The sequence below is a fragment of the Ranitomeya variabilis genome, chromosome 4, assembly GCF_051348905.1.
Source record: "Ranitomeya variabilis isolate aRanVar5 chromosome 4, aRanVar5.hap1, whole genome shotgun sequence".
In the NCBI taxonomy this organism is placed as follows: Eukaryota; Metazoa; Chordata; class Amphibia; order Anura; family Dendrobatidae; genus Ranitomeya; species Ranitomeya variabilis.
In genome coordinates, this window is record NC_135235.1 from 36,656,245 (window position 1) to 36,678,847 (window position 22,603).

The following is a 22,603-nucleotide window of genomic DNA, read 5'->3' on the forward strand; positions in this document are numbered from 1 at the left end:
ACTGTGGAAATGCTGAAAATTTGCAATGCAGAGTCCCCATATCTGCCTTTGGAGTCTATGTAAGGCCATGTGCACACTCAGTCTTTGCTAAATTTTTAAAACACAACTCAAATTTTTGATTTGGAGCGTTTCACCGTGTGTGCACATAGCCTACAGAGGAACAGTGCTGTAGATTTGCACGTTTCCCCTCTTTACAGTTTTATCATACAGCCCTTATATTTCATCTCGTTCCGTCAGGGACCCCAGATGATCCAGTGTGAAAGAAACCTAAATACCGGTAATTAACAGACACGAGCCACCATAGAGTTAGAAGGATTTATTGCATCATATGACGTGATATTACTAGATTTTTAAATTGTCAGTTACACAGTTGTGCGCTTTTCTGCATCGCATGACAATAGCGTTACATGCTCTGTAATATTGTGCAGCATAAGATCTCATTCCCCCCCTCCTGGAGAACAGAGTAGGACACTTTCACAATAGAAGGCAGGTTTGTGGGAAGGTTTAGATGTTTCTGGGTCAGCACAAAACATAATCACTAATTGTACCGGTGTAAGGGAGGGCTCCGTGGACGGGTTTTCAACATGGCTCTGTATCCTGCTGCATGCGAGAGAAACTACGATGATGGGAGGTTTCACAAAACTAAAACCTATTGGCGACACTGACCAGACACGTGATAAAAATGGCTGTCAGAATAAAGCAGATTGTGGGGGGTCTGTCCGACGCCGGTAATGTCAGGAGACTTTAGAGCAGTGCCCTGCGACCTTTGGCTGTATAGCTTCAACAAATCTACAATGCCCTGCATGCTAGGAGTTGTAGTTCTGCAGCAACCACAAGCTTGGTGAAAAAAAAAAAAAACTACCACTTTAAGTGCAGATTAAATAGAATAGTCCCAAATCTGGAGTTATCTACTGCAGAATTTCCCCAGGGAGCAAAAAACCGTTGCAAACATTGCTGTAAAGGGTTACAAAGGGTGAAATGTGCAGCAGAAACCGACAATCTGCAGAAAGAAAGTCTGCTCCGCTGGTCGGTTTACTCTGCAGCATGTGCAGAAGATCTTTGGTGAATCCCATCTTTTCCGCTGCGTACACAGTGACGAGGGCACAGGAGATCTGTCCAAGTGCCTTCTGTTCGGCTTCAACAATGAAATGCGTGGGATTTTCTCATCTTTCCCTGATGTTGAGATGGTCGCACTGCATCCATTGTATACATGTAACAAGTCTCTCCCTGTTTTACTTTGTTCAATTTAAAGCCACAAAAGGAGAAAAAAAAACACAAACATTACACACAACAAATCTTATTACATCAATTACTGCAGGTGGGGGCTTCTGTTTACTGGATCTTAGTAACGGCTTCATAAATAGATTGGGCCACGTAGTCCAGGTTCTTTGTCGTCAGCCCGCACATGTTTATACGTCCGCTCGCCATCAAATAAATATGCTTTTCTTTAATGAGGTATTCAACTTGCTTTGCTGATGAAAAAAAAAAAAACGATAAAGTATTGGGCATGAGGGAGCAGCAAGCATCCGACGCAAAGTACCAAGTTGCACACACCAGAGTAACCAAGGGCAAATTCGGACGCAGCTTGCAACCAGTTTTGCGGTTCCTTTTAACCACTACCCTTCATCTGTCGTATATGTATGGAGCAAACTCACACAGACCTACCCCTACACCTGCGATTGTTAACCTATTAACTGCCGCTGTCAACCTGACAGCATCATTAAACGTGACGATATGCATGCATTTTACACAATTTCTCCCCACTTGGAATTTTTTCCCCCTTTATCCAGTACACTATATGGTAAAATGAATGATGTCATTCAAAAGTACAACTCGTCCCGCAAATAAACAAACTATCGGATATCAATGTGGACAGAAAATTATGAGTTACGGCTCTGGGAAGAAGGGGGGGAAAAAAAGCAGAAAGGCTAAATTGGCCGTGACGTGAAGGGGTTAAAACCCGATACACATAAGTGAGGGTACACTTACGATTCAGGCCAGTAAAGCTGAACATCCCTATCTGCTCCACGATGTGCTTCCATGTACCGGGGGTTTTCAGAGCCTCCAGTCTGGATTTAAGTTCTGCTCTCATTAACAGGACTCGATCCGCCATAGTCTTAACATTGCTCCTCCTGGGTGGTCATAGAAATAGAAAAAAAAAAAGCAAATAATAGAAGACATAGGTGAGTAATGCATTTGCCCTGGTCTGGTCCTCCACAACTTTATGGGATCCAGTAGACCCAAGTAAGGTGCCCATGATGTAGACTGGCTGCCACGGAGGACCGGACCAAGGCAGCGCGGATCGAATTGCTCATCTTATGAAAAAAAAATGCCACATTTAGGGCCATTTCATCACCTGGTCACCTTAGCATTAAGGTTTTAGTTGTCTTCTTACCATTCATCGAAGAGTTCAGGGGTGGTCAGAGTGGTTGCAACGATGCGAGCACCTTGTGAGGGAGGATTGGACCAGGTTGTGCGCACAATCTTCTCCATCTGAGAGAGGACACGTTCAACATTGTCTCGGTTTTTACCCACGACAGTCAGATTGCCAACTCTCTCATCTAAAGAGGAGAAAACGTAGAAGCATTGCTGCCCGATACGTGACGTACTACAAGGTAAACGGTCAATGGATAGATGGGAGAATCGGTCTGCCGTACCTTGTCCGGCCAGAAAACTGCCTCCTGCCTGACAGTACCTGCAGTTATTCTGTTATTAGCGGCTTGGCACACATGTAACGTTGCCCCAGGCCGGCTAATCAAAAGGAGAGGCGTGGGTGCCGGCAGGTAGGAGGCGATTTTCCAGGCTCCTGGCGGGCAGGCGCAATTTACTGTTGTGGCTATTGGATTCTCAACTAATTAATTTACTCCAGAACACAGTACGGCGGAGGCAGGTCCAGGGATCAGCACCAACCAAAACCTAGGGCTTACTGGTTTTGGAGGTGCCCATGGTGGTTTTGGTAAATTTGCTACATCCTTACCAAGGTGAGGGGAGGTAGGCAAGGAGGGTCCCAACTCTAACTAATGGACCAATGTACACCTGGAACCATCACAATCCCCAATATATGTGATGGGGGCAGCCATGCCCCTTGGTAAAGAATAGGCAGCACTTACACAATTACGTTCAACACAAACTAATGGGAGTTACAAAACATACAGAGTTCCCGAAAACCAGTATTGGTGAAGATTCCAGCACCTGGGACTCCATCCAGTGTCTTATCACATTATATTGGATCGTTAGGCGACTATTTTGTGGGAACACTGCAGTTACCATATAACGGGCCGGCCCAGTACTCACTGTATAACCCAAAGTTCTTGGAGAAAGACTGAGCGCAGAACAGCTCGAAGCCCTGAGCCACAAAGTAACGTACGGCCCAGGCATCCTTGTCTAGATTTCCAGAGGCAAATCCTTGGTAGGCAGAGTCGAAGAATGCGAAGAGAAATCGCCTCTGAAGAAAGCAGGAACATTAAGACAACAGGTTAGTTAGTGTGATCAACAGGTATTGGCTTTAAAAGGGATCTGGTCACCTCCTAGCAGGTCTGCCAAAGAAAAAAAAAAAAAAACACGTATTCCTCCTAAAATAGCAAATCTGGAGCATCTGTCCTACACGGCACCATTCATCTATTGTTCCTCCATGAAGTATATGAATAAATCTTACTGGGGGCATTGGTAACACCCCGTTGTCCAATTTATTCATGCATTTCCTGGAGCAACAACAGAGTAGAATTCTAAAAAAAACAAAAAACAACATTCTTCAGAATTGTATGGTTATGGCAAAGACAGTTATTATGAAAGCAATTGAGAGGCAAAAAATAAAAAAAAGACTAGTGGGCGCTGTCACAATGAAGACAACAAGGATGAGAAGGTGTAGAAAAACTAAGAACACTATTAAAAGACAGCAACGCTTTTCAAATTAATCGATTTCTTCCTCGGCTTCATACAAAGAAGTATAAAAAACAACTTGAACTTGTAAAGGAAGCAGTGATTCAAAGAAATGACATGGCCCACCTGCAGGTTTTTGATACCCATGGGTGGGACGTCATTTCTTTGAAACACGGCTTCCTCTGCAAGTTGTTTTCGATGCTTCTTCATAGGAAGCCTCAGGAAGAAATCAGATTGATTTTGAAATGCCTTGCCGTCTTAATAAACGGTTATAGTTTTTCTACACCTTCTTGTAATTTGCTTCATCATGACAGCGCCCCACGCAACGTATTTCTATTTCTTATTTTTCAGCTCGCAATTGTTTAATTGTTAAATGAGCCGTTCTGTCGGCTTCCAGGGGTGGAGCAGCAGGTTATACAAGGACTAACATGTCACTACTACTCTCATCAGAGTGGTGCCTGACCTGCACCGCTCCACCAGGTGAGCAGACTCCATCTACTCTTCCCTGTCTTTATCACCAGGACTTCAACATGAAGTCTCCTATTTATTATAAAAAAGCATGTTAGGACTAGGCGAGAGGTCTCCGTGGAAGAAAGTCTTTACCATAGATTTCTTGCTATAGGGAAAAGCGAGACTGCTCAGTCATCTTATCATTACTTACTGGACATCCCCTATTAGAGGGGCCACTAATAAGGGGTTATCCACTAGTAATTCAGTAGTTACTCGTGTATAAAACGGATCCGAGAGCTCAGGACGACAGATCTCCAAGCAACAAAGACGACCAGATGAATGTAGCGGTCACTTTTGGCGTACCTTCATGACATCAGCAATCTGCTTCCACTCGTCTTGTGTGGGGTCTGTCCCTGTGGGATTGTGGGCACAGGCGTGCAGGACAAAGATGGAGTGCTCCGGAGCGCCCTGAAGGGAAGATGTATCACAGTCAACATTACAAATGGAAAACATCACGATTGATGTAAACAGTGATCAAAAAATAAATAAAATTTAATTATCCTAACAGATCATTCTCAGTTACCAGTGTCACCAGATCAAAATCCTTCTCCATCAAACCAGAAGAAAGATCTCCCTTTTGCCGTATTCACGCATTTGTGTGTCGTGGTCCAGATACGGACCCATGAAGCACAGACTGGGCCTATGAGGCTTTTGTGTTCAGGTTGGAAGACTAGTCCGTGCTTCACGGTCCCTGACATACAGATGTGTGAACGGGGCCTTAGACGAGCAATGTGATCTGCCATTTGTCCATACAACAGATCCTGTATGTCTGTAGGGTTTATGATTGGGTGTGCCATCACTGGGAAGGCAGCAATCAATGGTAACGGACAGGTGACAGCCTAATACAGCTACTGGTTAAAAGCCAAAACAGAGCAACCGGTCAGTGGAAATGACACGACTACAGGCCAGACCCGAGCTCTATGTTCTGTATGGACTTACTGTAAAAACGCTCCTGGAGAAATCTGTCCCCGAGGTGTATAGAAAGTCTGTAGAAACAGTAAGACATTTGTGTTCCTACTTTGCTCATGGAAACCATCAGGCCCTCGCTCACCTCTAAATCTTCCAGGAATCCCTTAAGATCGAGTCCTCGTTTAGCAGCGTCCCAGTAACGGTAACTTCTGATGTCTTTAAAGCCGGCGTCAATAAATACGGCGTTATGGTTCTCTGTGGAATAAGGGTGAGGGTTAAAAAAGAAAGAAAAAATAATCAGTAATAATAATAGCAGCAATGCATAAGATGTTATTGCAGACTCAGGACCTGCTCTGCCCGCTGTGAACAGAAGGCGCTCAAAGTGGTAAAAATGTGAAGATTGCTGTTTAATACCTCTCTATGCTGTGATAGATAAAGTTACAGACCCAAACCTGGGGAGGCACTACTGCGATTCCGACGCCATAGCTTTAGGCTATGTGCACACGTTGCAGATTGGTGTGCAGATTTTTCCGAGCTGTTTTTGCAAAATCCGAAGGTAAACCGCACTGCGGATTACCCGTGGATTTACCACGGTTTTGTGCGGATTCCACCTGCAGATTCCTATTACGGAGCAGGAGTCCGTACAAAGAATAGACATCCTGCGGAAAAAACACCGCTGTGTTCCACGCATTTTTTTCAGCAGCATGTGCAGTGCGGATTTTGTTTTCCATACGTTTACATGGTACTGTACAACGCATGGAAATCTGCTGCAGATCCGCAGCGTCAAATCCGCTGTGGATCCACAGCAAAATTCCCACCGTGTGCACATAGCCTCCAATTTCTACTGGATGCAGATCAGTCACTGGTGCTAATGAACTGGGATAATGAACCCAATATGAGCCCCATAATGACTGTGCAAGCGACAGACTAAGATGTGATCGTCAGCATCTCAGTGGTGCATCCTCGAGGTTGATTTCATGTACATTTAAAGGTGTTTAAGAAATCTGATTTGAGACATCAAAAGATGATGATAAAAAAATAAATAAATAATTTGTTTAAATTCACTAATCATATCAATAAAAAAAAAAAAGATAATTTCCCAAACAAGTATGTGAGCGCTGATATTTGCACAAAAACACCACAATCTCACCCCAGGAAGGAGCGGAAATGTAGATGGGGGTTGCAGTGTTATTGGTTCCATTGTACCAGCGTCTTAAAAACTCGGCTCCAATGCGCAGCGCCCCGGTACCACCCAGAGACTGGACACCACCGACCTGCAAAACACAATATAAAAAAGAGGCAATGTTTTATTAAGGGCGGACAAATGGTAAACTCCATATTAAATTGATTAAACACCGTTCAGTTCCAGAGAATTCTGCATTGATCCTGTGTATTCCGGCCACTACGTGACCCGCTCAGATCGGCTAATGGCCATTTCATGCTCTCGCCTCTTCTGCAGCGCTAAACATATTTTCTTGATCCCATTGAGAGGTCGCTATTTTATATGTTTATGGTAAATGTATGATGTATTGCAGTCTGTGGACACGTCATCGTCTGTGTCACCATGAATAAAGCCGATGTTGGGGAATCACTCATTAAACATACCACCCTGGAATCATTTTCTAGGACCCCGGCGCTGACTGAAAAGGTGTCAGAGGCATACCCAGCAACCCGATCACAGAGGGTCTCTGATCCTGCCGCAGTCACTTTTGACTGTAGCGATGAACAGATGAAGCAGCCAGGATCGGAGAATGTTCCAGCATCTGCTTTGAAGAGGCTCAGGATCCCCATGTGGGGCTTATAAAAAAAAAAACAAACTGGAATTGTTGAATAATGTCCCTAGTAATAAAGTATATATGGGTGGTCAAAAAATCCCTCTCTTTTGCTCCATCAAACGCTTTAGGTGCTAATAATCGCAGCATCTAAGGAGTTAATTTACTGGAGCTGAACCATTACAGCAAGTCCTGCAGACCACCTCCCCGCTGTGTGTGAATTAGACCTCACTGGGAAGGATGGGCATAAACAACCAAAGTCCTAATTCTGACCACAATGTAATGCGATAGTAATGAATGTAATCCAGATACCCGATCTTCTTTAAAGTCCGGACTGTCTTCACCCAGGGCGATCCTGGAGGCGCTGGCCCGGAACTCCGGCAGTCCGAGGATCGGCAGGTACTCGTGATTTAATGTGTGGTCGTTGGCGATCTTCTGCTCCACCTTCTTCACCACCGGCAGGACCCAGGGCTGGGAGTCATCGGTCCGATAGGCTGCAGGGGAAAAGGCATCACACAATGAGAAGGGAACAGCGCAGAACGAAGGCAGCACTAAAAAACAAGGTATTGAGAAAGGTTCAACTTGATGGACCTATGTCTTTTAACTATTAAGTGGCCTGATGTTCAAAGATCAGCTTTATTACAGGCCAAGATCCAAAGTCTGCAGAACGGCAACTGTCCAGGTACGACACAACTTTGACCCAGGTTACACAACAACAAAGGCAAAAACAACAACAAGTGCCGCGCAAAATTAAAAAGGGGTTTCACCAATCTTCTGTCACAGGCTCAGTTAGTTCTAACAGGAAAAAACAAAACAGCCTTACTTACCCTCCCTGGGTCCCGTGCTGCCCCGATATAGCCATGTAGATGACATGAGCCGCCAATCACAGTGATTGGCTGCAGCGCTGTTGACACCACTGAGGCCAATAGTCAGAAACCGGAATCAAAGTAAAGCTCAGTTTTGGTTTGACTTTTTCTTAAACATTTAACTGAAGATTGGTGAAGCCGGACAATCCCTTTAGATCTGCTGTAAGAAGTCCCATCACTAACACGACGGTCAATCACTGACATCAGTCCTCCCTATTCCTGACATCTCCTTGTAAAGACGTAGATAAATGAGCGGAATCGGCAATTCAGGCTCAGTTATCAAAATACGGCAGAAACTGAGCCCCAAGAAGTCACAAACTGCAGAAAAACTTGCATTTATTTATTTTTTTGTACACCGGCTTTAACAATTGTTGAAAACCTGAGCATGATTAACTGGCAAAGAACATAACCAACAAGGTTTAGGAAGTTTTATTAACGCCTAAAAGTTAGTAAATGGTGCAAAATGGCATAATTTAATGTGCAATTCTCCACCTTCCTCAAAGCAGGAGTAGAATCCATTTTGTGACTCTAGGCAAAGCCAAAACGCGGTTCTGAAATCTGAAGCAGAAACTGATTGTAAAGAAATCAAGAGAAACCATCCATCTATGCTGCAGATTGGCCCCATGGAGGTCACGCCTTATAATGCAAAGGGTGAAATCTGCGCCTCTGCGGACAGTCCACAGAGGATCGGTCAGGTGTGAACAGGTCCTGAGAATCTTAAAACCATGAGAACACAATTCTGGAACTCTCCAAGATAGGTCTTCATTATTTCCCTTCTGAGGATTCTTTGCAATTTGTTTTTATTAATTATTAATAATAATAATGATTAATAAAAACAGAACAATAAAAATGAACACTGGGTGCAGTCAGAACACGCACAAGTTCCAACTCTTTCTAACGTGCAGACTTATGGCTAGGAATAAAGTTATGCAAGCGAATGACTCAGCCCAAGTGCAGATGCGCGATCGGTGCTCGTACTCACTGCACCAGATGTCACTAGACATCACAGACCTGCAGTCCTGACATAAAGGATGTAACATGGGACAACTGAGGCCGGACTGCTCCATCCAGGATGGGCGGCTGCTGGCTCAGCACATACTCGGCGGCTCGTGACCTCAGCCCCAGACTGCAAGGACACAGGATCAAAGGGGCAACGACAGACGGGGCAACGACAGACGGGGCAACGACAGACGGGGCAACGAGAAGGGGCCCGGGGCAAAGAGAAGGGGCCCGGGGCAAAGAGAAGGGGCCCGGGGCAAAAATGGGATAAGGGGGGGTGCCCAAAGAAAGGAGAGAGGCTGATAAAGCTAAAGGCCCCATAACCCACTAGACAGAAGTCAGCAGGAATTGCAGATACCACAGTGAACAGTCGGGTGGTTCGGTGAAACGTACGATAGTTCAGTTATACCGATTACTGACTTTCCGGCCTATGATCAGCACTGGCTGCTCCACTGTAAATCCAGCACAGTCGCATGCAGTCTGGAATTGTGTTTTTGCTGCCGATAAGTAAGCGGCCCATTTCTGTCTCTACCATCATTGTGGAGTACCCAGGGTGCCCGAATTATCATTACATGGGGTAACAGATGAATTTTTTTATATATATCATCTGAAAAGTTGCATTAGGCCTCTTTCACATTTCCGTTGTTTTGGAACCGTCACAATGCGTCGCTTTGGAGAAAAAACGCATCCTGCAAAGTTGCCCGCAGGATGCATTTTTGCACCATAGACTTGCATTAGCAACGCATTGCGACGTATGGCCATACGTTGCATGCGTCGTCCACTGGATGCGTCGGGTTTTGGCGGACCGTCGTTTTGAAAAAACGTTCAAGGGAACGTTTTTTCATATGTTGCATCCTGCATTTTTAACTGCGCATGCCCGGCCGAGATCTCTCTCTCCTCCCCGGGACTTTAGAATGGGCAGCAGACACGTTGAAATACTGCGTCCGCTGCTCACGTTATGCACAAACTCACAAACGTATGTCGGTACGTCGCGCCGATGCTTTGTGACGGCCCCGTACCAACGTAAATGTGAAAGAAGCCTAAGAGAAAAGCCGGAGCCGTCGTTCTTAGAAGGGTAATTATATTCTCATCTTCATAGCTGGATACTGTCAGATAGTTCTTGTAAAAACAAGCAGTTTTACAATTTGCTGCTTATTAAAAGTTTGCAGCAGTACTTGAGAGCTAACACTTTTCGTTTATTTGCCGCTCGTTGCCTAGGAGACCGGCCACCGCTGCTGCCTTTCTTGTAAGCACTGCGCTGAGGCTGGCCGAGATGAGGAGGTAAGAGCGCGTCCTGGCAGCTTCAGAGCAGCGATCACAAGCTCAATAGAAGAGCCTGTGAGCGCTGCACATGTTCTGCTGTCTGGCAGCGGTGGTCGGTCTCCAAGACAACAAGTGTAAAAGTGTAAAATGTTTTCAGAACGGATCAAACTTTTAACAAGCAGTAAATTGCTTATATTTACAAGAACTATCCTGGAAATACTGGTTTGTGACAATTGGAAACACTCTTTATTGAGATTTCAGCTCTGAAGCCTGCAGAACAGTGAATGCAGCCGCCACCGCACACAGCGTCTCGTGTCTCCGCTCCCTTATAACCCCTGTGAGACAGATAATGTGTGACCCCAGTATATCAGCAGGGCGACAGCTGTCACTCTGCACACCCCCTTTAAAAATGGACACTCCCTTTAAGCAGCAGCAGTTATGGAGAACTGGTTATGACTCCCTATGCCCTTCTATTGGCTGTGGAACTACATGTCCCAGCCGCCCATGCGCACAGACCCCGTCCTCACTCACCTCCCACTCCCAGATTGACCTTGCGAGAGTCGCCGTCTGCACGAAAGTCCGCGGTCAGCTTAAAAACGGCCACAGGAGGCGCCTGAGGAACAGAAGCGAAGATGGAAGCACAAGCCATAACGACAGTCACCGGGGAACCGCACACTGGAGCCGTCACCTTCACCTTCACCGGCTTTATAGATGGGGCGGAGACACAGGCCAGCCAATCACAACGCAAGAAGCTGACGACGCCTATCAAACGACAGAGCTTTGCATCATTTCTCTGAGACCGGGGAAAGGTCATTAGCGACCAATCGTAGAGCGGGATGTGGAGGTGTAATGGTTAGACGAGCTGCTATTGGCTGGTGTAACGGAGGCTTTATAAAACAGAGCTGCCTATTGGATGCCGAGCGTAAGAGCACAAGTATCCCATAGCAACGGCCTCTTATGGAAATATGAGAGGGGGCAGACTCCAGCTATATATAGTGGTCCCCTCCATTCATACACAGTGCTGGAGACATCTCATCACATTAGCACTCAGCACTCTCTGGTTTCCAGACCTCTGCTTCCAGTCATTGAATGGAGCTCAGACAATTTTGGATTTGTGCTCCTTTTAGAGAGCCATAATGTTATTTTTTTTCCGTAGCTATGACCGTACGAGGCCTTGTGTTCAGCCCTTTACCATATAATCTACTGAAAAAAAAAAATTGCAAGTGCGTTAAAATAGTGGAAACAACTTAAATTCCGCCGTTTTTTTTAGTTCCTTTTCTTTGAAGGTGTTTATCGCACAGTTATAATGACCGGTAGATTATTCCCCGGGTCAGGACGATCACGGCGACACCGAACTTGTGTAGTTTTTATAGTTTATTGACAAAAAAGTTAAATTTTGTAAGAAAAAAAATGTGAGTCGCCATTTTCTGAGACTCGTCACGTTTTAGGCTACGTTCACACGATCCGTTTTTTGCTGCGGATCCGTAGCGGAATTGCAGCTACGGATCCGCAGCCGTTTTCCATGCAGGGTACAGTACAATGTTACCCTATGGAAAACAAAACCCGCTGTGCCGACGATCCTTTTTTTCGCTGGAAAATCCGCGCGGATTTGCCAACGGAAAAAAGAAGTACCATGTCAATTCTTTCAGCGGATTCCGCTGCGGGTTTCCAACAGCACCAATAGGAAACTGCAGTTGGAAACCCGCAGTGGAATCCGCAGAAGAAAAAGGACACAAATCCGCCGAGAGAAGCACCGCCGTTTTCCACTGCGGATTTCCCCGAAAAAGGACCGGAAAAATCCGCAGTGAAAAACGGATCGTGTGAACGTAGCCTTATATTTAGTTTTCTGCGTCCCGAGCTGCAGTTTTGATTGATTCCATCTGGGGTTTATACAATGTATTGATCGCTGTTAATGACAGTTTTTGTGAAAGAGGTGCAGAAATCTGAGCTCTGTAGTTATCACATGGGTTAAATCATTTTATATTTTCATTGATCGGACCTTTACGGCAGTAGACATGCCAAATATATTTATTTTTTTTCCATTTGAGAATTGTTTGTTAGTTTTTATGGCTTTTTATATATATTTTTGTAAAAAAAAATAATTTTTCATTACACTTTACTTTTTAATCCCCTTAGGCCTCTTTCACACTTCCCTCTTTTGTGTCACGTCGAAATCCGTCGATTTTTGAAAAAAATTTGCAGGATCCCGCATTTTCCCATAGACTTGTATTAGCGACGGATTGTGATGGATGGCCATCCGTTTCATCCGTCGTGCACTGGATCCGTCGGAAAATAGCGATCCGGCGTGGAGAGAAAACGCACAGAGGAACGTTTTTTCTGCGCGTTGGAAAATCGGTCAGCGACGGGTCCTGCGCTGTCTGTCGTCGGTTATAATGGAAGCCTATGGGTGCAGGATCCGTCGCTGACCGTCACACACAGGAATCCAGCGACGGATCACGTATTTTCCCTCTGAACATTCTCTCTCCCTCTCTCGTCCCCGGAATACCAAGTCCCATATGTACACTGGGAAAGCTCAGCCGATGCATCCGTCATAACACTGGATGCGTTCCCTCCGTTGTATCACTATTTTATCGACATCCGTCTGCACGTCTTCCCGACGCATTAGGACGGGACACTGCCGACGGAAGTGTGAAAGAAGCCTTAGGGAGCTGGAACCTGCACTTATTTGATCGCCTTTACTATACACTGCGGACATTAAAAAAAACTATTATTTTTTGTTTGCTTGACCAAAACCAATATATTTATATACAGTATATAAATGAATCGTCGATGTAATTGTACCGAAACACGTCACCATTACAAAATACTGACGGTCGTAGCCACGTCTGAGGGGGAAAAAAAGTTGCATGTTTGCAAAGTCAAAAAGTTATTCATGACCTCAAGGTCCCACTTGAGGATACCTTCAAGGTTCTAGCTGTTTTGCAGACTCACTGACCTACATATGTTACAGTAAGATAGACGGTTGTTTCTTATTAGTTGAGTGGTTCTTGACATTTTCTGGTTTAGAATAGTGGAATAGGGGTCAGCTCTGTATGGATCTGTGTAACCACACTGCCCTGTGAAACATATCTGATGGCCGCAAACACTTTCTGAAGGCCGGTGATTGCACAAATAAACTCCTGACGGGGTGTAACTGTTCATTGGAGGTCATTCCAAGTGATGATCTGATGAAGCTGCTGGAGAGAATGCTAAGGGGGTGTTAAGCTATAAAAGGAGGGGCACTGAGGAAAATGAACTTGTCATCTGGTGTTTAGACCCCAAAGTAACGTTATGAAAGTAAAGTACCTGTAATGATGATTCTGCGTGTGGCGATTTCTTATACAAATGAGTTTGCCAGTGTCACATCTCCACCAGGACCTGCTCCTGCAATATCTGCTTCTGTCACCAGCCGCCGCCATATTCATTCTACGAGCGGTGCTGGTGAGAGAGGAAATGTTGGAACAAGAAGCTCTGGACCTCACAGGCTTTGTCCAGCCACGTAGATTAGGGTGGCTGGGACCTGCAGGGCCGTCGTCCAGCCTGGCATTGTGGTGGTGGTGCTGCCCAGCTGGAGTTATCAGCCCTCTGCTCCAGACTATTGGAGAGCACCACACCCTACTTAAGCTTCCAACACAATGCTGGAAGATACAGGTGTAGCCTTGAGTTCCTCTGGTTTAACCCTATTAGTTCAGTTCCTGTATAGTGTGATAGTTTTCTGTTTTTGACCTCACCTTGTTTTATTGACTATTCTTGCGTCTTCCGATTTGGTACTGTTCCCGCCCTCTTGGTTCTTTCCACTCCTGCCAGCCTGCACCACCGTACAGCAGCTTATTCTGTGACCCCAGCCCCGGGTCCTCTGGTTAAGTCCAGATCCCTGTATCTGGACTTAACCAAGATCTGGTAAGCGGAGTGGCTTGCACTAAGCCTGTCCATGGTATCCATTTTAGAGTTACCAAGTAACTACTGGCAGAGCCACATTACAGCTAGTGCGGGGGGGTGCTTGGCCTGTACTTACAGCTCTCCGACATATTTTATTCTTTCTCCTCCTGATGCCGGCCTTCTATCTGTGATTCACAGATTACTCTTCTGTGTAACCCCTTCTTCATGCAATCACTGCCATTCCTGAGGGCAGCCCATGCGCAGATGGATAGTCCAACTAATACAACGTCATAGCTCCTAACCGTCCCTCATACTGCGGGACTGTCCCGATTTTGAGGCTGTGCCCTGCAGTGCACGGGACTCTGCTTCTCCCGCACAGCCAGCAGGAGAAGCAGCCAACACGACCGTATCTCCATATCTCCGTATTCCAGAGTGGGGGTTCAGAGAGAGGGAGAGAGGACATTCTGAGGTACGTGTGTGTGCGTGTGTGTGTGTGTGTGTGTGTGTTTTGCACTGCACACATACATGCAGCTGGCCCTGCTGTGCTTACAGTACAAGGCATTATAACCAGGAGTAGTGGCAGCAGATAGAGCAATCCAGTGCAGCCTGTTAGTCATAGGCACAGTATATACAAGTATATATGAATCCCTTAAATACTACAGCAGTTATGGAGTGGAACCAGTAGATAGTTGTCTGTGCATGCAGAGTTCGCCGAGCTGGGCTACATTGCAATGTGCAGGATCTGTGAGGCAGCAGTGTGGACAGTGACAGGTGGTGAAATATTTGCCTGAATTGTAAGCTGCTGGGACACATCTACAGCCCCAACTGTACACTGGCATCTTAATGTGTGGCCATTATACAGTATTGAGCATCATGTGGGGCCATTATACAGTATGTAGCATCATGTGGGGCCATTATACAGTATGAAGCACTGTGGGGCCATTATACAGTGTGGAGAATCATGTGTTGCCATTATACAGTATGTAGCATCATGTGTGGCCATTATACAGTATGGAGAATCATGTGTGGCCATTATACAGTATGTAGCATCATATGTGGCCATTATACAGTATGGAGCATCATTTGTTGCCATTATACAGTATGGAGCACTGTGTGGCCATTATACAGTATGGAGCACTGTGTGGCCATTATACAGTGTGGAGCACTGTGTGGCCATTATACAGTATGAAGCACTCTGTGGCCATTATACAGTATAGAGAATCATGTGGGGCCATTATACAGTATGGAGCACTGTGTGGCCACTATACAGTATGGAGCACTGTGTGGTCATTATACTGTATGGAGCACTGTGTGGCCATTATACAGTATGGAGCATCATGTGTGACCATTATACAGTATGGAGCATCATGTGTGGCCATTATAGAGTATGGAGCATCATATGTGGCCATTATACAGTATGGAGCATCATTTGTTGCCATTATACAGTATGGAGCACTGTGTGGCCATTATACAGTATGTAGCAGCATGTGTGGCTATTATACAGTATGGAGCACTGTGTGGCCATTATACAGTATGGAGCACTGTGTGGCCATTATACAGTATGGAGCACTATGTGGCCATTATACAGTGTGGAGCACTGTGTGGCCATTATACAGTATGAAGCACTCTGTGGCCATTATACAGTATTGAGTATAATGTGGCGCCATTATACAATATGGAGCACTGTGTGGCCACTATACAGTATGGAGCACTGTGTGGCCATTATACTGTATGGAGCACTGTGTGGCCATTATACAGTATGGAGCACTGTGGGGCCATTATACAGTATGGAGCGCTGTGTGGCTATTATACAGTATTGAGCATCACGTGGGGCCATTATACAGTATGGAGCACTGTGTGGCCATTATACTGTATTGAGCATCATGTGTGGCCATTATACTGTATGGAGCACTGTGTGGCCATTATACTGTATGGAGCACTGTGTGGCCATTATACAGTATGGAGCACTGTGTGGCCATTATACAGTATGGAGCACTGTGGGGCCATTATACAGTATGGAGCACTGTGTGGCCATTATACAGTATTGAGCATCACGTGGGGCCATTATACAGTATGGAGCACTGTGTGGCCATTATACTGTATTGAGCATCATGTGTGGCCATTATACAGTATAATAATTCAGCTGATGGTATAATCCCAAAATTAGTATGAATACAAAACACGTGTAGGATAAAATATAACTTTTACTAGATACGCTAAAAACCAATATTCACAACGAAAGTGCAAGGTGCATAACAGACAGATACACACACAAATGTGTGGATTGCGCTATAGATCCTTACTAGAAATCAATTATTGTATAATACTCAATTTTTGATAAATAACATGCTCAATCGATTTCTTTCTATAATTGTCGTGTCATGTTCCAAGACAATCAATTGGATCTGACATACCCAGCGCAGAAACCACTATAGTAGCCCATACCTCAAACCATAGGTGTGGAGAACCACTTTTACTAACCTAATGGGTACGGTAACTTATAACACCACTACAAGATTTTTAGCCCCAGTGCAACAGCAAAAAACCATACACATATATGCATTGCATCCTGGGGTTATTCAATGAATTCTTCACTGCCAACACTCTACGGTATTCAGTCCACCTGAGACTGTTTATTAAGCATATTCAAGAATCCATCAATGTGACTGGTATGAATCAATAAAGAAAGATCTCACCCGCCTTGAACCATGTTACATCGCAATACTTAGTTTCATTGGTGGCAGTGGACATCCTCCCCTACTGTCCCATGGGACAGTAGGGGAGGATCTATAGCGCAATCCACACGTTTGTGTGTATATCTGTCTGTGTTATGCACCTTGCACTTTCGTTGTGAATATTGGTTTTTAGAGTATCTAGTAAAAGTTATATTTTATCCTACATGTGTTTTGCCATTATACAGTATGGAGCATCATGTGTGGCCATTATACAGTATTGAGCATCATGTGTGGCCATTATACAGTATGGAGCATCATGTGTGGCCATTATACAGTATGGAGCACCGTGTGGCCATTGTACAGTATTGCGCATCACGTGGGGCCATTATACAGTATGGAGCACTGTGTGGCCATTATACTGTACGCAGAATCATGTGTGGCCATTATACAGTATGGAGCACTGTGTGGCCATATTTTTTTCTGTTTATAATTATTGTTTATGAAACAGTGTGATCAGCAGTGCTAAATGGGTGTGGTTGGGGTGTGGATATGGGTGTGACTAGTTGTGAAATGGGTGTGGTCAGGTCATGGCCTAAAATTTGCCACGGCGCGCTGCGCGTGCCACTACCTTTGTCCCTCCTTGCCTTCTTTAAAAGTTGGGAGGTATGTGCAACGTCATCAGGACCATGCACTGTCTCGGGAGTGATGGCGCCTGCACAAGGTGTCGGCGGGGGAGCAGGTCACAGAGAAGTGTCATCTCATCTGTAAGTCACTGGCAGGAGGCCAGGTGACTAGAAGAAAAAAAGGGAGAGAGGCCGTAGAACTGGAAGTACACCTGCAGTTTTGATCTAGATTGCAAAAAAAAATTGCCAATGGATTACGAGACATGGTCTTATAATATAAAGGTATGGAAGGAATCATCTATATAAATATTTTACTGTGAGGACGTTAGTTTGGGGTCTAATCATCTGCTGACAAGTTCCCTTTAACATATTCTGGTTTGTTTGTCGCATCTTTCTTTATTCATTTATTCTCTTCATTTTTTTTTTTGCTGCCTTCAGGATGAATCTTCAATGTGCACATTCCGACAAGAAAAAGGAAAACCATTGCATGAACAGGGGTGTCAAAACTTTTAACTGGTTTTATCCAAAGCATAGTCATGGTGGATGAGGATGATGAGAGTCACAGTACAATAAGTGTGACTACTCCCAGCCACTAACTGCACATGATGCTCTTACACACGTCATGGTATGTGCGGTAAATGAAGCATGGCGGCCAAAGAGGCAGCTTAAGATAAATGGAATATCATTTTCCTTGACACCTTTTGTCGGCAGCTGTAATAAGTCGCCCGCAGGGTTCAGTCCTGTAAGACCATCATTGTCACAAGACCCAAGAACCACCACATTGAGCAATTGTGCGGCTGCTGACTGAGGCGGAGCACTTACTCACTAGTCTCTCTTTTCTTCTTCCTGTCAGGCTGTGACATATTTCAAAGTTATGCCGAGTTTCTCCAGGTGTCGGCTTGTATATATGCCGTTATTAATGTACGGCTCCTTTATTTCTACATAAACGGAATACCTGAAGCCCACATTCCTCACGGTGGGATATGGCGTCCAAAAGATTAACACATTGGCATACCTTAGCAGAAATACAGGCAGGAGATATTTCCGCAATGCAGATTTTTTCCTAGTATATTTAATGGAGTTGTCTGGGACTGAGATATTGGTGACCGGTCCCTAGAATGAGTCACCAATGTCAGATAAGTGGTGTTCTAACACCTACCATCCCCACCGATCATCAGACCCCTGCCATCCCCACCAATCATCTGACACCTGCCATCCCCACGATCATCGGACACCTGCCATCCCCACCGATCATCTGACACCTGCCATCACCACAAATCATCAGACATCTGCCATCCCCACCGATCATCGGACATCTGCCATCCCCACCGATCATCTGACACCTGCCATCACCACAAATCATCTGACACCTGCCATCCCCACCGATCATCGGACATCTGCCATCCCCACCGATCATCGGAGACCTGCCATCCCCACCGATCATCAGACACCTGCCATCCCCACCGATCATCAGACACCTGCCATCCCTACCGATCATCTGACACCTGCCATCCCCACCGATCATCTGACACCTGCCATCCCCATCGATCATCAGACACCTGCCATCCCCATCAATCATCGGACATCTGCCATCCCCACCGATCATCGGAGACGTGCCATCCCCACCGATCATCAGACACCTACCATCCCCATCAATCATCTGACACCTGCCATCCCCACCGATCATCAGACACCTGCCATCCCCACCGATCATCAGACACCTGCCATCCCCATCAATCATCTGACACCTGCCATCCCCACCGATCATCAGACACCTGCCATCCCCACCGATCATCTGACACCTGCCATCCTCACCGATCATCTGACGCCTGCCATCCCCACCGATCATCAGACACCTGCCATCCCCACCGATCATCAGACACCTGCCATCCTCACCGATCATCTGACGCCTGCCATCCCCACCGATCATCAGACACCTGCCATCCCCATCAATCATCTGACACCTGCCATCCCCACCGATCATCAGACACCTGCCATCCCCACCGATCATCAGACACCTGCCATCCCCACCGATCATCTGACACCTGCCATCCTCACCGATCATCTGACGCCTGCCATCCCCACCGATCATCAGACACCTGCCATCCCCACCGATCATCAGACACCTGCCATCCTCACCGATCATCTGACGCCTGCCATCCCCACCGATCATCAGACACCTGCCATCCCCACCGATCATCAGACACCTGCCATCCCCGCCGATCATCTGACACCTGCCATCCCCATCAATCATCTGACACCTGCCATCCCCACCGATCATCAGACACCTGCCATCCCCACCGATCATCTGACACCTGCCATCCCCACCGATCATCTGACGCCTGCCATCCCCACCGATCATCAGACACCTGCCATCCCCACCGATCATCAGACACCTGCCATCCTCACCGATCATCTGACGCCTGCCATCCCCACCGATCATCAGACACCTGCCATCCCCACCGATCATCGGACACCTGCCATCCCCGCCGATCATCTGACACTTGCCATCCCCATCGATCATCTGACACCTGCCATCCCCACCGATCATCTGACGCCTGCCATCCCCACCGATCATCAGACACCTGCCATCCCCACCGATCATCAGACACCTGCCATCCTCACCGATCATCTGACGCCTGCCATCCCCACCGATCATCAGACACCTGCCATCCCCACTGATCATCAGACACCTGCCATCCCCACCGATCATCTGACACTTGCCATCCTCATCGATCATCTGACACCTGCCATCCCCACCGATCATCAGACACCTGCCATCCCCACCGATCATCTGACACCTGCCATCCCCACCGATCATCAGACACCTGCCATCCCCACTGATCATCAGACACCTGCCATCCCCACCGATCATCTGACACTTGCCATCCTCATCGATCATCTGACACCTGCCATCCCCACCGATCATCAGACACCTGCCATCCCCACCGATCATCTGACACCTGCCATCCCTACTGATCATCTGACACCTGCCGTCCCCTCCGATCATCTGACACCTGCCATCCCCTCCGATCATCTGACACCTGCCATCCCCTCCGATCATCTGACACCTGCCATCCCCACCAATCATCTGACACCTGCCATCCCCACTGATCATCGAACACCTTCCATCCCCAACGATCATCTGACACCTGCCATCCCCACCGATCATCAGACACCTGCCATCCCCACCAATAATCTGACACCTGCCATCCCCACCGATAATTTGACATCTGCCATCCCCACCGATCATCTGACACTTAGTGCCCCGTCTGCCAGAAGCACAAAGTCTGTTCTAAGTTGAAACAACATAACTCCCTCCGCACACCATGTAGTGGTGATTCTGGATACTGCACTTCAACTCCCATTGTAGTGAATGAAATCTGAGCTGCAGTACCCAACAATGCCTAGTAAACCGAGTAAAGAGTTTTGCTCTTCCAGCTGCATCAGCACCCGGTATCCGCTGACCGGTGGGTGGCAGGTGTCGTAGTCCAGGACAATCTGTTACTCACCAGTCTCCTGTACTAGATGGTTCCTTTCTTTGCTGTGTGTCAAGTTACCATAATAATCAGGTGAACACCTCTGCTCAGGGTTCCTGCCCTTATAAGCTGGCTCAGACAGCGACACTCCGCCTGAGTATTCAGGTAGTTGGCATTTTTTTCCTATTAACATTGTTTGTTGGTCTATTCTACTCTGAGTCTCCGTACCTACTCAGTTTTTTAACGTTTTTGGGGCCTGTTATATCGCTCCTTACATTCTCAACTCTTTTACATCGCTGGGCTCTGCTATGTCGATACTGCAAATCTCCTAATCTACTCAGCTATGCTACATCGAGTTTCTTTCCCTACTAAACTGCTTATGCGAACTAATGGCTTTGAGGTGGCTTTAAATTAAAGTTGCAAAACAAATGCAAAATAGGTAAGTAAGTAACAGTAAGGAAAACATTATGATTTTGTAACCCCGTAACTGTAACAATCCTAAATTAATATGAACACAAATCCTATAATCATCATCACTAAACATCAAAGAACATGCTGTATTTTGCAAAAACGTAGCAGTTTTTCAAATCAGTCAGGAAAAAACAATGTGTGTGCATGAGATTTCTGAAATCGCATAGACCTTGCTGGTACTGTAAAATGCAGCTTAAAATTTGCATTAAAAAAATGCTGCAAAAACGTAATGTGTGAACATAGCCTTAGATAGCAAAAACACATGCGGGGATTGGATTGCCCCTGTATGGCAAGCAGTCCCTGCATGGTTTTAATATCTTTATCATGTTATACCAAGACCACAAACATCTGGTTATGGGGGACATTCTTATGGTGCAGACACGAGTGCTTACACGTCCTTGCCAAGACTGAAATCATTTAAAGGGACTCTCATATAAAGGCGACCCCTGTTTGTTTACGACGTAACAAAGATTCTGCCCCCCACCGCCCCCATAAACCAAAGTGAAGCGCTGTTCTATAAGGGTCTATCACTGGGTCCTTCTCCGGTATCACACAATCAACAGAGCTAGAGTATAGCAAACAATTCCAAGACCTTTATTTAGGCAAAAATACGAAAGGTCCATATACGATCCACCACACAAAGGATAAAACAGTCCAGAACACGAATGCAGTTCAGTAACTTCAGTAACAGGATAAAAGTCCAACAATCCAGCAGACAGAGGATAGCATAGTCTATATACTCTTCTTTCTCTCTGAGATGCTGTGAACACATCATCATTCCACACAGGACTGATCTGTGTCTCACCTCACTGATATTTTAAGTCTCCCTCCTCATTCACAGGTCAGGAGGGGGAAGGTCGCAGGGGCTCATTGTTTTAACAAGTAGGTCAACAAGTCATTAGCATATTAGCAAACAGTACAGCACTGTGGGGGCTGATATCAGATGGCAGCCACAGCCATTCATCAATTAGCAAATAACTCCTTCTACAAGAGAACACCATGAAAATAAGTAAAATAGAAATATACACAAAAATGATACCCACATAGCATATCACACCATCACAGGGTCTTTTTACTTGGCCACATATATTGATTGACCAAGTGATAACATAGCAAATTGATCGCTGGATCTGGGACCAGGCGATGACCAGGAACAAACGACAATGCATTGGATCCGTGCGATTGGGTAGCGGGGAGGATAGGGGGGTAAATGAGTGCCAGAACGGACGACTCATATGGATCGCACCACTTAAATGCTGTTGTCTGTCAGAGATTAAG

The 22,603-nt window shown here is 46.0% G+C and overlaps 1 protein-coding gene across 1 annotated transcript; it reads right to left on the reverse strand.

Annotated features, from left to right (window-relative positions):
* Positions 1-301: 301 nt before the first annotated feature.
* Positions 302-10,937, reverse strand: GOT1 (glutamic-oxaloacetic transaminase 1). Its single transcript, XM_077258337.1, has 9 exons — positions 10,730-10,937; positions 7,383-7,564; positions 6,449-6,572; positions 5,441-5,553; positions 4,693-4,797; positions 3,295-3,445; positions 2,396-2,561; positions 1,990-2,132; positions 302-1,472 (listed from the first exon to the last, which is right to left on the reverse strand). Exons 1-9 carry the CDS (start codon positions 10,845-10,847, stop codon positions 1,333-1,335), a joined length of 1,242 nt encoding a protein of 413 aa, XP_077114452.1. The 5' UTR covers positions 10,848-10,937; the 3' UTR covers positions 302-1,332.
* Positions 10,938-22,603: the final 11,666 nt, after the last annotated feature.